The sequence below is a fragment of the Leucoraja erinacea genome, chromosome 10 (genome assembly GCF_028641065.1).
Source record: "Leucoraja erinacea ecotype New England chromosome 10, Leri_hhj_1, whole genome shotgun sequence".
NCBI classification, from domain to species: domain Eukaryota; kingdom Metazoa; phylum Chordata; class Chondrichthyes; order Rajiformes; family Rajidae; genus Leucoraja; species Leucoraja erinaceus.
In genome coordinates, this window is record NC_073386.1 from 31,100,444 (window position 1) to 31,115,176 (window position 14,733).

The 14,733-nt window shown below is 41.9% G+C and overlaps 1 protein-coding gene across 1 annotated transcript in view; it reads left to right on the forward strand.

Moving 5' to 3' along the window:
* The first annotated feature begins 1,710 nt into the window (after positions 1 to 1,710).
* oma1 (OMA1 zinc metallopeptidase) overlaps positions 1,711 to 14,733 on the forward strand; it is a 44,287-nt gene continuing 31,264 nt past the window's right edge. The window contains exons 1-2 of the mRNA XM_055641864.1: positions 1,711 to 2,042; positions 9,329 to 9,557. Coding sequence (XP_055497839.1) covers positions 1,747 to 2,042; positions 9,329 to 9,557 — 525 coding nt within the window. The 5' untranslated portion in view covers positions 1,711 to 1,746. The remainder of the gene's footprint in view (positions 2,043 to 9,328; positions 9,558 to 14,733) is intronic.

The window sequence follows — 14,733 nt, forward strand, 5'->3', positions numbered from 1 at the left end:
AGTAGCAAGATGGATTCAACAGTGGCTGAATGGGAGAAGCCAGAGGGTAATGGTGGATGGTTGTTTGTCAGGTTTGAGGCAGGTGACTAGTGGGGTGCCTCAGGGATCTGTGTTGGGTCCACTGTTGTTTGTCATGTACATCAATGATCAGGATGAAGGTGTGGTAAATTGGATTAGTAAGTATGCAGATGATACCAAGATAGGGGGTGTTGTGGATAATGAAGAGGATTTCCAAAGTCTACAGAGTGATTTAGGCCATTTGGAAGAATGGGCTGAAAGATGGCAGATGGAGTTTAATGCTGATAAATGTGAGGTGCTACACCTTGGCAGGACAAATCAAAATAGGACGTACATGGTAAATGGTAGGGAATTGAAGAATACAGTTGAACAGAGGGATCTGGGAATAACCGTGCATAGTTCCTTGAAGGTGGAATCTCATATAGATAGGGTGGTAAAGAAAGCTTTTGGTATGCTAGCCTTTATAAATCAGAGCATTGAGTATAGAAACTGGGATGTAATGTTAAAATTGTACAAGGCATTGGTGAGACCAAATCTGGAGTATGGTGTACAATTGTGGTCGCCCAATTATAGGAAGGATGTCAACAAAATAGAGAAAGTACAGAGGAGATTTACTAGAATGTTGCCTGGGTTTCAACAACTAAGTTACAGAGAAAGGTTGAATAAGTTAGGTCTTTATTCTCTGGAGCGCAGAAGGTTAAGGGGGGACTTGATAGAGGTCTTTAAAATGATGAGAGGGATAGACAGAGTTGATGTGGACCAGCTTTTCCCTTTGAGAATAGGGAAGATTCAAACAAGAGGACATGACTTCAGAATTAAGGGACAGAAGTTTAGGGGTAACATGAGAGGGAACTTCTTTACTCAGAGAGTGGTAGCGGTGTGGAATGAGCTTCCAGTGGAAGTGGTGGAGGCAGTTTCGTTGGTATCATTTAAAAATAAATTGGGTAGGTATATGGATGAGAAGGGAATGGAGGGTTATGGTATGAGTGCAGGCAGGTGGGACTAAAGGTAAAAAGTTGTTCGGCACGGACTTGTAGGGCCGAGATGGCCTGTTTCCGTGCTGTAATTGTTATATGGTTATATGGTTATAATGATTGTATGTATATCTGCAAGGCTCCAAAAAACAGCATTGTGTTTGAACACTCATGGAATGCGTTGATAAAAAGATGAAAAGGGAGACTTTACCTACAGAGTGATGCAGGCCCTGTATTAGAGTGCTTTTATATTGCTAGGCAAAATTGGCTGTTTACATTTGTTAATTTCCCTGCAGCACCTAACCACATACTACCACCGAACCTCAGGAAGCTCATATCAGATCTTTTGCAGTTACATCTGTGAAATTCCTTAGTAGCTGTCAGCTCCCATTTATTGTCTTACTTTATCACGTTTGTACGTGATAGTGGAAAATAGAGATTGCCATTGCTTTGAAGCTTCCTCCAGGGAGTTTTGATTTCTTTTAAATATTTCTTCATAACGTTTTTGTCTTTTAGTAGGAAGAAATGAGGACTGGATTTTGGCTTTGGGTTGCTAGAAGGCACCTGTTCACCCGGCGAAGCTGCAGTTTTCAACAAAACACCTCCGTGCTTCCAGAACGATTTCAGATATGGAGAAGTTACAAAATGAAACATCAGAGGTTAAAAACAAGTGATGGACCATACCATTCAGCGGGAAATTCAGATGCTTGGCGGAAATTCAGATGCTTGGCGGAGCTGGATTCAACCTAATTCAATGTTGCTATCTTGCACAAGACATCAGTCAGTTTTCAGAAATACCGTACGTAATGTAGCACTTCTATCTAAAAGGTCACCAGACATCAATCTGAGCCCACTCTCCTTCAGTGACTTTTCTCACTGCACAAGATGTAAGCCGGCTTGTGTCTTGTCAAGAAAATGTTTTAATGCTAAAGAAACTGCTGACCTACATAAAGACTTCCACACAACATCCCGAGTCCTAGCCTTGCCAATCCCTCTCATTTGGATTCTGCTGAAGCCCCTCAAGAAAATTTTGACAATGATTCTTGGCAGGTAAAATTGATGGATGTGTAAATGTTTAAGGGGATAGAGTGCTCTCGCAACACAAGCATAAATATAATATTAACTGGGAACTATGGTAGCATCAGAGATGTGGGATTGGCTTTTCAAACTAAAAGTGAAATATCAAATTGAAGATTTGTGTCTTAAAAATATTGTAATCTGACACTTTGTTTTGTGGAAAAGCCAAATTAGAGTTAAAAAATAAACATTAACTTAATTTTTGTAATGCATTTTGTTACAATGATATAGTTTGATATTTTTACTACAGCTCCAAGTGGAAGCTACTGGGTATTATCATCAGGTAGACAAAAATGCTGGAGAAACTCAGCGGGATCGAAGGTGGACAAAAATGCTGGTGAAAATTATCAGCGATATTTCAAGTGTATGGCATTCATTTCAGCAGGTGCAAGTCAGAGGTTGGTGCTTTAATGCAGCTATGAAGGCAATAGTGTAGCAGAGAGTGTGTGTATAAATATGGAAGTTGGTCACAATGCTTCTGGTGCCCTGATTGCAGTTTTAGCAACCTCTTCAAGGAAGGTCAAGATAGCTCTGGTTGGGACAGTGGAAAATAATACAGGCCCACCACCGATTTTCCGGCACTCTTGGTTCCAGAGCATTGTCATATTATCTGCTTTGCCGGAACAACAGAGGACTTCAGGGGACCGAGATACCGGCCTGTAAAATCGAACTCAGAAGTCGGCTATGCGAGCAAATCCACTGGGTCCGGCTGGGCTGGAGTTCAAGAGCCCTGGTCCCAGGAGGCAAATTTGACCCGCCGATTCACCACCTTATCTGGCCTATTTTTGGGGGGATTTCAAGTGCACTCTCCTAATTTTATCTGGATTTAAGGAGGTGCTAGACCAGTTGGTGGTGGACCTGTGCAACTATTTGAGAAAACTGGTAAGCAAAATCAGAAGTAAAATTTAGCAAGGTTAAACATTTTATAGACACGTTTTCCTTGATGCTTTCAAATTGAATGATTGATTTCAAATTGATTCAGTGGTGAAGGATTGAAAAACAGGATAAACAAATTCAAGCCACAAATTCAAGGAGCAAAATAATTATTGGAATCGATGAATCGTTGCCAGAATGTGTAATTGAAAGAATAGTTGATTGTGTTTTGAGAAAGCGGAAAGAGAGATTTGGTGAGAAAGAGTCCGCAGATGCTGGGATCTTGAGCAAATCACAAAGCAGGTCAGGCAGCATCTGTGGAGACAATGGACAGGTGATGTTTGAGGTCAGGATCCTGCTTCCGTCTATCCCAAAATGTCATCTGTCCATTCGCTCCACCGATGTTGCCTGAATTGCTTAGTTTCTCCAACACATTGTGTTTTTCTCACGTGATCTCTGGAATTGTTCTCTAGAAATGGAGCTCTCTTTGTTCGGTCTTCATTGTCCTTAAAATCCCACACTTGCAAAAGAAATTAACTTACAACCCCACGGTTTGGATTGCATAATATGTGTTTTTAATTTTTAAGTCTTTAAGTGTTTGGTGTGAGGTACTGTTGGAAATATAAATCATCAATAAAGGGCAAAGAACATAAGTAGTTAAAGCTTGCAAACTGCCAGCTCAGGTGTGTGCTATATATTCCAAATGTTACTCAGGTAATTATTCACAGAAGTTTCAGTGAGTGGCACCTTTGCACTTGTCCTTCTTTACTGCAGTTATTTGGATAAAATGTTGGAAATATTCAGCGTGTCAGACAGTAACCATGGAAAGTGAAATGTTAATGTTCTCGATTTCAGTTCTGATTCAGGGTCTCCAATCTGAAACATTAACTATTTATCTTTCCACATACAGTATGTTGCCCAACCTGTTTCCAGCATCAGTGGGTTTAGTGTTTTTCTTTTTGGATAACTGCAATAGTTTAAAGTCCCTTGAGCTACATGAAGTCTTGCTTATATTTTTTTAGTAGGAATGGTAAATTAGAAACTTATTTTAGTGGTACTGTCTGATCATTTCAGCTTGAATAATATGATTTTCGAGTCCAACATCATCCAGCAGAAACAAATCTGATGTCAAACAACAACAAGGCTCTCAACCCCAAGCCTGCACTGCCAATAGTCATGTCAAAGTTGATCAGCACCTCAAATTCACTTACCTGCCTTTGCAAAATTCAAATGACTCAAAGGTATCAAAGTTATTAAAGGTATTTTATTGGTCACATTCACATACTCCTAGGTGTAGTGAAGTGAAATGCTTCTTGCCATTTTGCAGCACATAAAAAAGGAATACAGACATAACATTAATAATAGTTTTAAACATAAAGAACATCCCCCCGCAATGGTTCCCATTATGAGGGAAGGCACAAAGTCCAGTTCCCAACCCCAGTTCACCCATAGTCGGGCCTATTGAGGCCTCCACAGTTGCCTCTACGGAGGCCCAATGTTCCTCCTCATGGACTTTATGCTTTCATGGACTTTATCTTGACATTTTTCTCTTGTGGATTCAGAGATTCAGATTTCCATTACCTTCTGTAGGGGGTGAAATAGCTTCTATAGTGCTGGTTTCTCTTCAATTACCCCAGGAGAGAGCATAATGCCATTGTGTCTACCCAATCAAATCTCGTAATGTAAATGTTTTAATTCAAATGGATATAGATTCCATCCCAATGGCAAAGGTCAGTGGAGTGTAAACCAATATTAAGCACAAAATCAGTCTACACCACACCCTTTCCACAGCACTTTAGCTGTCTCCTCCAATGCTGGCATCAACAGAGGACATTTTTCTAATTTTTGGAACAAAGAGGCAAATGACAGACCTAGAGTTGATTTTCTTTTCTCCCTTGCTTCTGGGAGGCACTTTCATGAAGCGGTAGAGTTATCCAGCATGGAAACAACCATTTACAACCATCAACCATTTACACCAATCCTACAATTATCCCATTTTATTCTCTCAACTTTTCCATCAACTCCTTCCCACCACCATTCCCCCTTTGCCCCCTGATTCTAGTATTCCCCCACACATAAGGGGCAATTTATAGTCACCAGTTAACCTACTAAAATGTTTAAGGGATGTGGGAGGAAACTAGAAATCCCGGAGGAACCGCATGAGGTAAGTGGGAGAAGATGCAACTCCATGCAGACAGCTGCCATGGTCAAGATTAAATCTGGATCTCAGGCCTGGCTGCAGTTGATCTATCTTTAAGGATGTAAAATGTCTCCTTGATATCTGCAACATCCACCATTCCTGTGCATGGCAGATGTAAGGCATTATTTAGAATTTTATACATAATCTGGAGATCACTGTGCTGGAGTGATATCTTGCTTTTTAGCATTTTACCTTAACCACCTATAATTATTTTGGAGGACTTTATTCCTTTTTCTACCCACGTTATTTGATCCAACATGCACAACGACGTATGGCTGCTCTCTCTCCTCCTGAGAATGCCATGCAGCCCCCCAGAGACATCCTGGACACTGGCACCAGAGAGACAACACACCAACCTGGAGTCTCGATTGCTGCCCCAAACTAGCAAGTCTCCCACCATTCTGGCTCTGCCTGACATTGTCCCTCCTCACTGTATCTCAGAGCCAGGCTCACTGCCACAGAGCTGCCTGCAGTTGCTGCTCACCCCTGATGGATCATCCCACTCTCACCACCCCCATGTGGTCTCACTGAAGGGGAATGGCCACAGGGATCACCTGCACTTTTTGTCTACTTCCTTTCTTTATGGTCACCCACCGACTCTCTTCATATCTTGATGAGCATTATCTAAGAAACTCTCATTCTCCCAGATGATCCTGAGGTCATCCAGTCACATTCCAGTGCCCTAATAAAGCCATTGCAGGAGTTGTACCTGGATACAATTCCTACTGGTGTAGTCATCAAGGACACCAGTAGTTTCCCTGACTTCCCACATTCTGCAGGAGGAACATTACACCATTCTACCTGCCGTCACAACTGCATTAAACAAAGAAAGAATAAAGCACAAGAATTACACATAACAGCAGACTGTACCTGTACCTCTATCTCCCTCTGTTCAGGCTCCTTGCTGAGGTACTTGAGTCAAAGACTCTCACGCCCCCTCCGCATGCTGCTCCCAATAGGCTGCTTGGATATACCTTGCCTTTTTAATCAATGTGCTCAATGTGCCAATTTCGATCACCCAACCAGACCACCAGCTAGCTTTCAAATTCTTCTCTTCCTGCTCTGACACTGAAATTAACTGGTAAGTTTGAAACTTTTAATATGAGTCATGGGCCAACATGTTCTCGTTAGAGTGAAGGGCAAAATTGGCAGGAGCAGGGAATCCTGACTGACAAGGTATGAGATGCTAGAGAAAAAAGGAGGCATATGTCAAGTATAGGCAGATGGGATCAAGTAGATCCCTTAAGGGGTATTGGGGGTATGAGGAAAATCAGAAGGGCAAAAATGGAAAAGAGATAGCTTTGGCAAATAAATTTAAGGAGAATCCAAAGGAATTCTAAAAGAGTAACTAGGGAGAGAATAGGGCAATTTAAAGGTCTATACTTACCATGGAGAAAGACATGAATGCAAGGGAACTTGGGGAGGGTTGTAGTGATATTTTGAACAAATCCACATTACAGAAGAGGAGGACATCACACTAGATATATCCAACCAAGTTCAGTTGCACAAGTACGGTGAAGTGGAGGTACCATGTAAATCCTGCTTGTAGCAGTATCATTGACACATAGATTTGGACAACACACAAAAACATAAATTATGCAGGATAGTAAAAAGAAAGAGAGTGTCTAAAACACAAGACAGTTGTGACTTGAAGTTGGGAAACAATGGGCGGTGATTGAGAGTTGTTTTTCTGACTGGAGACCTGTAACAAGCGGTGTACCACAGGAATCGATGCTGGGCCCACTTGTGTTGTTTATCTGAAGGATTTGGATGTGGATCTAGGTGGCACAGAGAGTTTATGATGGCACTAAAATTGAAAAAGTTATTTTAATCAACTGGGACAATGGGCCAAGGAATGGCAGATGGTGTTTAATTCATGTGAGGTGATACATTTTGATCGGACTAATTGTGTTAAGATTTGTACTGTGAATGATAGGGCCCTGGGGAATGTTGAAGAACAAAAAGACCAAGAGATCCAAGTACATAGCTCCATGAAAGCAGCAACAGGTGGGCAGGATGGTAAATAAAGTGTTTCACACACTTGCCTTCATCAGTCGAGCTATTGAGTACAGCAAAAAACACAATGTGCTTGAGTAACTCAATGGGTAAGGCAGCATCTCTGGAGAACATGGACAGGCAATGTTTCAGGCCACCACCATTCGTCAGACTGAAAAAGGGCCCTGACCCGAAACACTTTGAGTTACTTAAGCATTTTTTTGTTAACCAGCATCTGCAGTTCCTTGTGTCTCTATTGAGTGCCGGATTTGGGATGTCATGTTACAACTGTTAAATTGGTAAGGCCACACTTGGAGCACACTTTACAGTTCTGGTTACCTGCTATAGAATTGGTAAAAATGCATAAAAGATTCACAAGGGTGTTATCGAGCCTGGAGGACTGGAGGAGAACCTGGAAAGGCTTGGTCTTTTTTCTCTGGCGGGTAGGAGGCTGAAGGGTGACCTTAGAGGTTTATAATATCATGAGGGAATAGATAAGGCAAGAAGGGAAAGATGTTAAAGGGAACTCAGGGGCAGCTTTTCCACCCAAGAGGCTAGTGCTTATACAGAAAGAGCTGCCAAAGGAAGTGGTAGAGGCAGGTGTATTTACGATATTTAAAAGACACTTTGACAGGTATGTGGATAGCAAAGGGTTGGAGGGATATGGGCCAGGTGCAGGCAAGTCATACTAGCTTGGTTAAACATTTTGGTCTGCACGGATGAGTTGGGCTGACTGGCCTGTTTCTGAGTTGTATAAACATTTAGACAGGTACTGGAATCGGATGGGTTTGGAGGGATATTGGCCAAAAGCTGGCAGGTGGGACTAGAGTAGATGGGGCATGTTGGTCAGTATGGGCAAGTTGGGATGAAGGACCTGTTTCCACGCTGTGTGACTATGACTATGATACAAAAAGTGGCTGAGAGAGGGTGGTGCAGGTTGATAGCCACAGCTTTATGGTCTGGATGAATGATGAATGAATGAAGGTGATGAATGTTGATGGAGTAGAAAACAAAACAATGCTTGAACCATGAGCCATGAAACATGACAGTTGCTGAAGCCTGAAACAACAGAGAATGCTGGAAATATCCAGCAGGTGTGGTAACAACTGTTAAGAGAGAGATACATTAATATTATAGGTTGAAGATCTTTTATGAGAATTATTTATGGGCAACTTCCTTTGCCTCCCAAATTTAATTTTTAATTTTGCTCCTTGATTTTCTGGAGATATTCTGAGAAAGATGATCTCTTAATCATGCCTCCTCGAGACATGAAAGAGATGAAAGGATAAACTGGAGACTGGAAAGGATCTGTTTTGTTGCATAATTGTAGAGTTTTCATGTCAGGAAATCGGATGGAAGTTTGTGATTTAAGTAAGGGGGAGGGGTGCTTTTGTTTTCATTACCTTGAGGTATTTTGCTTCTTGGTATATATTTGCATGAATCAATCTTGGTTGACTTTCATTTCCATCACTTTTGCTGTAAAATTTGCCTCGTATTTCAATTTTTGATTAATGAAGTATGCCTTCAGTTGGGTCTTTCAAAACACAGTTAGAAGTAAACTGCTAGCTTGCTATTTTTTATATTAAATATTGGGCTCCACTAGGGCAGTGAGAAATCCTTGTGTGAGAAATTTTAAGACAAAAGATAAAATTGCCAATTATAAAATAAAGCTCATGGAAGTTTGTCAGCAGGAGCATAACTGGAAATGATCATGGAAGTCCAGGCAAAGGATTGCAAAACTCAAGGCAATGCCTTTGGAGGAGCAACACCTTATTTTTTTGCTTGAGCAGATTATACCCAAGTGGTATGGATATTGACTTCTCTAACTTCGTAACCTTTGCCTTCCCTCTCTCTATCCCTCCCTCCTTCCCAGTTCTCTGAGTAGTCTGACTGCAGTGTTGTTACCTTCTCCTCGCTAACATTCTACATTTGTCTTGACCATCATCCCCTTTGTCCCGTTTTCACACCTTACATTTCCTTATCTCTGCACCTCCCTCTCCCCTGATTCAGTCTGAAGAAGAGTCTCAACCCGAAAAGTTACCCATTCCTTCTATCCAGAGATGCTGCCAGGCCCGCTGAGTTACTCCAGCATTTTGTGTCTACAAAGCAATGAATGCTCTCTAACCCACAACATTCACAACTGGAATATTTCCATTGCATTTCTTCATGTGGTTGCTTTGTTTTTTTTCAGGAGCATACGGAAATGGTGGCAGGCTCTCCCACCTGACAAGCAGGTGGAGCTCAAGGACAAGGCGAAAAGGAACAAGTGGAGCATTTTGCTCAGTTTATGCGGCCTGTCAGGTGTGATTGGAATATATTTCTGGACCCACCTGGATAAGAGTCCGATCACAGGCCGCAGACGCCTACTGGTGTTCAGCAAACGACAGTTCCTGCGGCTGGCTGAATTTGAGCACCAGTCGGTAAGCATGCAAACTACCTGTAACCACGGTAACCAAGTCCCTGTGACCGATGATGTTGTGTTCCTTCTTGGTGACCTATTCTATAACTTATTGTCAGACCGAGCAATACGTTTTTGCATTTCATTCATTTACAATCTCTGTTGTTATGAACCAAGAATACAGCTTTCAAATGATATATATCAGCAGTGGCGATAGACTAAAAAAGCTGGAGGAATTCAGCGGGTCAGGCAGCAACTCTGGAGAAGAGGAATAGGTGACTTTTCTGGTCGAGCCCCTTCTACAAACTGAGAGTTAGGGGAGAGGGAAACGAGAGATACACAAGGCACATAGAAGAAATGAATGAAAGATATGTTACTGAGTTGTGCTTTCCATTGAAGCATTCAACATGTTTACTGGCAGCTGTGGCACTTGTTTGCACCATTCCCCTGTGATGCCAGTAGATGGAGCACTTACTGGATTCCCAGTGTGCTCCTGATACTGACTGTACACCAGGTTACTTGCTTCTCTTGGCTGATGCTCCAACTCCCCTCCAGTCATCTCCCTTCTATTAATGCAAGAACTGTTTTTGTTTATGCACAACCCCCCCGCACTGCTTTTTTTGCACTTTTACTAAAGTTGTTTCTAGTTTATTTCATGCTCTTGCTCTTGGCCTTCAGTGACAGTCAGAAATCAGAGAGACCCACCCTTTGGCCCTGATTTAATATTAGTTGCTTTTTATTCTCCCCTACAGGTATTTCCCCAGTTTCTTGGGATGATTTTATATAAAGGCTGCTGGATTTTGAGCTCATCTGTCAGATCTATTTTTAGCTTGCATGACAGTGGAAAATAAAACCAAATGTTCTTGTCTCTTTATATAATTAATACTTTTGATGCCTGGGATCATCACAATTATGTTCTCTGCACTCTGGTTTGATATCTTTCAGTGATGCAGCTCACAAAACTTGATATTATTCTTGAGCAATTAAATCATCAGGTCTCACTTATTGGTTGACGTGTTAAATGTATTATGCACCTGTTTCTTAGAAGAACATACAAACCCATATTCCTTTCAATTATTGGTTCATGCAAAGCATTCTACAGTGGACTCCAGTGCCTGGGTCATGTTGTTTATACTCTTTGCCCAAACACACCACTCCCATGCCCTAACCTGGGCCAACTCCAGACAGATGTTAGACAGATAGACATGAAGATGGACACAAAATACTGGAATAACTCAGAAGGAATGGGTGACATTTCTTGTCGAGACCCTTCCACCAGAGTGAAGAAGGTTCTCGACCTGGAACGTCATCTCTTCCTTCTCTCCAGAGATGTTGCCTGTTCCGCTGAGTTACTCCAGCGTTTTGTATCTATCTTCTGTTTAAACCAGTATCTGCAGTTCCTTCCTACACGTCCAGCCAGGAGTTGCTTGACCAGGTGATGCAGTGTTGCGTGGTGGATGAGTCTCGGGTCATGCAATAGATTGGGCACAGCTGAAGCAACATGTGTGAAACTCTTGAGGAAGTCTCTCACAGGTAGCAGTGTTCCTGTAAGCCCCAGCTTCTATCAACCTTCAAAGCTCTCGGGGTTTTTTTAATTTTTCTGAAAGTTCAAAAATATGTAAAAGCTATGGTGGCACAGTGGTAGAGTTGCTGACTTGCAGCGCCAGACAGAGACCTGGGTTCGATCCTGACTAAGGGTGCAGTCTGTATGGAGTTTAGTTTAGTTTAGTTTAGAGATACAGCGCAGAAACAGGTTCTTCAGCCCACCGAGTCTGCACTGACCTGTGATCCCCGCACATTAACACTATCCTACACGTACTCGGGACAATGTTTTCACATTTACACCAAGCTAATTAACCTACAAACCTGTACGTCTTTGGATAGTGAGTGGAAACTGAAGATCTCGGAGAAAACCCATGCAGGTCACGGGGAGAACGTACAAACGCCGTACAGACATGCACCTGCAGTCAGGATCGAACCCGGGTGTCTGGCGCTGTAAGGCAGTAGCTCTAATGCTGCACCACCTTATCGAGATTGTACGTTCTCCCTGTGACCACGTGGGTTTTCCCCTGGTGCTTCGGTTTTCACACTCCAAAGACATACAGGTTTGCAGGTTAATTGGCTTCTGTACAAATTGTCCCTGGTGTGTAGTGTATGATAGTGTATGGGGGATTGCTGGTCGGCGCAGACTCGGTGGACTAAAGGGCCTGTTTCTGCACTGTATCTCTCTAAACTCTACCAAAAGACTGGAATAATTTGAAATCATTAAACATTTTAATTTAAAAAAATTACCTGTAAACATTCTTGCCTCATTTAAAAATATAAATAGTGGTTTGATTAATGAAAAGGTACTGACCTTCTCTGGGCTTGCGGATGCTACACCAGTCTACCCCACGGAGACGGGGAATCTTAGTGAAGTCTAGCCCAGCTGCTGAACCCCATGGGGTCATGAGGTCGTAAGTGATAGGAGTAGAATTAGGCCATTCGGCCCATCGAGTCAACTCTGCCATTCAATCATGGCTGATCTATCTCCCTCCTAACCCCATTCTCCTGCCTTCTCCCCATAACGTCTGACAAATGTACTAATCACAAATCTATCTATCTCTGCCTTAAAAAAAAAACACTGATGGCCTCCACAGCTGTGGCAAAGTATTCCACAGATTCACCACTTTCTGACTAAAGAAATTTCTCCTCATCTCCTTCCTAAAAGAATGTCCTTTAATTCTGAGGCTATAACTTAGACTCTCGCACTAGTGGAAAGATCCTCTCCACATCCAGGAGTGATGCCAAGAAATGGCCAGTGAAGCCTGGCACTTCTATCTTCTTGCAGGAGTCCCAAAAACCTACCAGCGCTTATTCTGAGAAGTATCAACAGCTCCTAGTAAAACATTGGCAATTTGCAGTGAAATCCATCTCCTTATATAGACCTCCGTATTAAATTTCTGCGGACATCTTATTGACCATTTGAAAAACTGGCACTGTCATCCTGAAGTTACTTACGCACTGCTCCCTGTTTAGTATTCATGAAGTGTGGACACTCTACTTCTCTCACCTGCCTCTTTTGCTATTGTGCTTCCAATGTCTCTGCCAGATCTTCCATGTGTTGGAAATAGCCAAGGTCTATTATTGACCACGCTGACTATAGGTGGTCAATATTGACGTCTGCTATCCAGTGACAAGTCCAGAATCTATACACCGACTAATAATAGCAGGTGACTTTGAATATTCCTTTTATTCTAACCATACCTCAAAGAACTCTATTAACTTTGTAGTACATGACTTGCTTTACGAGTCCGTGTGGATCTTTTTAATTAACCTGTAGGTGAGCATTAATTTACTGCTGTGTTATTGGTTTGAGGAAATTATCTTTGGTGATGTAAGGATAATCCGAGCCAGAAATTCCCATGCACAGCTTCCAGAGATAATGCTGAGCTGTTGAAAATGGGTTCACCCCACAGTGGAGCTCACTTTTATGCCTGTCAGAAATTTAAATTCCTCATTTCTCAGCAGGACTTTCTGCAGCGTAAAACTCCCGCAGGTAACTTTCACAGTGCTGTAATAATATGCATAATTGGTGTCCTGTGTGATTTTCAACTTCACAGAACAGCCATGTTTAGCTTTTGCCTGAAACCCAAGGCATCTAAAGTGCCCGCACTAAAACTGCATTGTTTGTGCTCACTGAGATCTGTAATACTACTTTATTGTGTTTGTACTTTACTCTATAATATTACTTGACTGCTTTGACTGGGGAGGGCAAGGTCACTGGCATTTTCAGCTTCCTCGCCCCAGGATCATTCCTGGTAGTTGGCGCTGATGTCTGCCACATTTCAGTTTTAATTCACAGCTGCATTAGTGGGATCACTCCAACTTTGTACTCGAGGAGAGGAAATTTCATGCACTTTTTCTTCAGTTTACAGGAACAGGCATATTGAGCAGAGACTCAAGATTCCCCAGTGTAAACATTTGGCCCTCCTCAATTGCCTTCTGCAGCCCGAGAAGAATTATTGCGTTCCTTGAGCACAAAGAACATGCCATTAGCGGGTTCTGCTCTTCACCAGGCTCTTCTTACCCCTGGAAGCCCTCTCCCACTGTTCTTTGCAGCAACCATTGCTGAGTGGCAATATACCACTGCTGTGGAATGGTATGCTCATTTAGGAGCTGGCTGCAAAGATTGGACCTACAATGCTAAAAGTTAACAGCTGCAAGCATTATCAGTGGATCAACTGAGAATATTGTGCTAAAACTGACACGTCTCTCTGATATTCCTCGCTGTTCATAATGCGATATTCCTCGCTGTTCATAATGCATGCCTCATTAGCCCTCTTTGAGCTTCTTCAACACTTTACCATACCTTGTTATATATTCCATGCACAATTGCTCCATTTATTACCTCAGTAGTTTCTCATTCCTTCTATCGTGGTCCTAGGTACAAACCTAAATTGCGTCACTCATTTAGTACCCCTATCGCTGCAGCTTCTGTCTCATTAATATATTGTGTCTCATTTTTAATCGGTTTTATGCTTTTCTCAAATATTGGCCTTTCAAAAATTTTAAATGGTTTCAAATCTTATACCATCCTCAGTTATACTGTATTTCCTATGCCTCTCCTTCTGATATTTCCTTAACATAGAATTTTTTGCTCTTCATCCTCCTCCAGGCACAGACATCTCTACAGATTGGGCCATATTCTCATTCGGGACAGCACAACTTCCACCTCATTTTTATTCCAAATACTTTGCGCATTTATGTACACACAAATCAAACCCACCTCTATCATAATTTAAAATAATGGGAAAAATATATAATTAAGCGAAGAGATTGACTTATAGATTGATGAGCTCTCCAGTCTCCAGGGCATATGGGATTTTGATAAATGAAAACTGATTTTTGTGCTGTTTCCGCAGTTGGATTAATTGCATATTAATTTACATTACTCTCAACATTTTCACTAAAATGAATCATAACTTTATATTTTTATATTTAGGTGGTATAATTTGGCATTATGAAAATGCATTTTTTTTTGTTTTCTGATAATTTTAACAGGATTTAAAAGGCACTCGGACAGGTACATGGATAGGAATGGTTAAGAGAGATATGTCAAATGCGGGCAACTGGACTTGCTCATATGGGGCATCTTGGTTGGCATGGATAGGTTGGACAGAAGGGTCTGTTTCCGTGATGCATGACTGTGGCTGTTT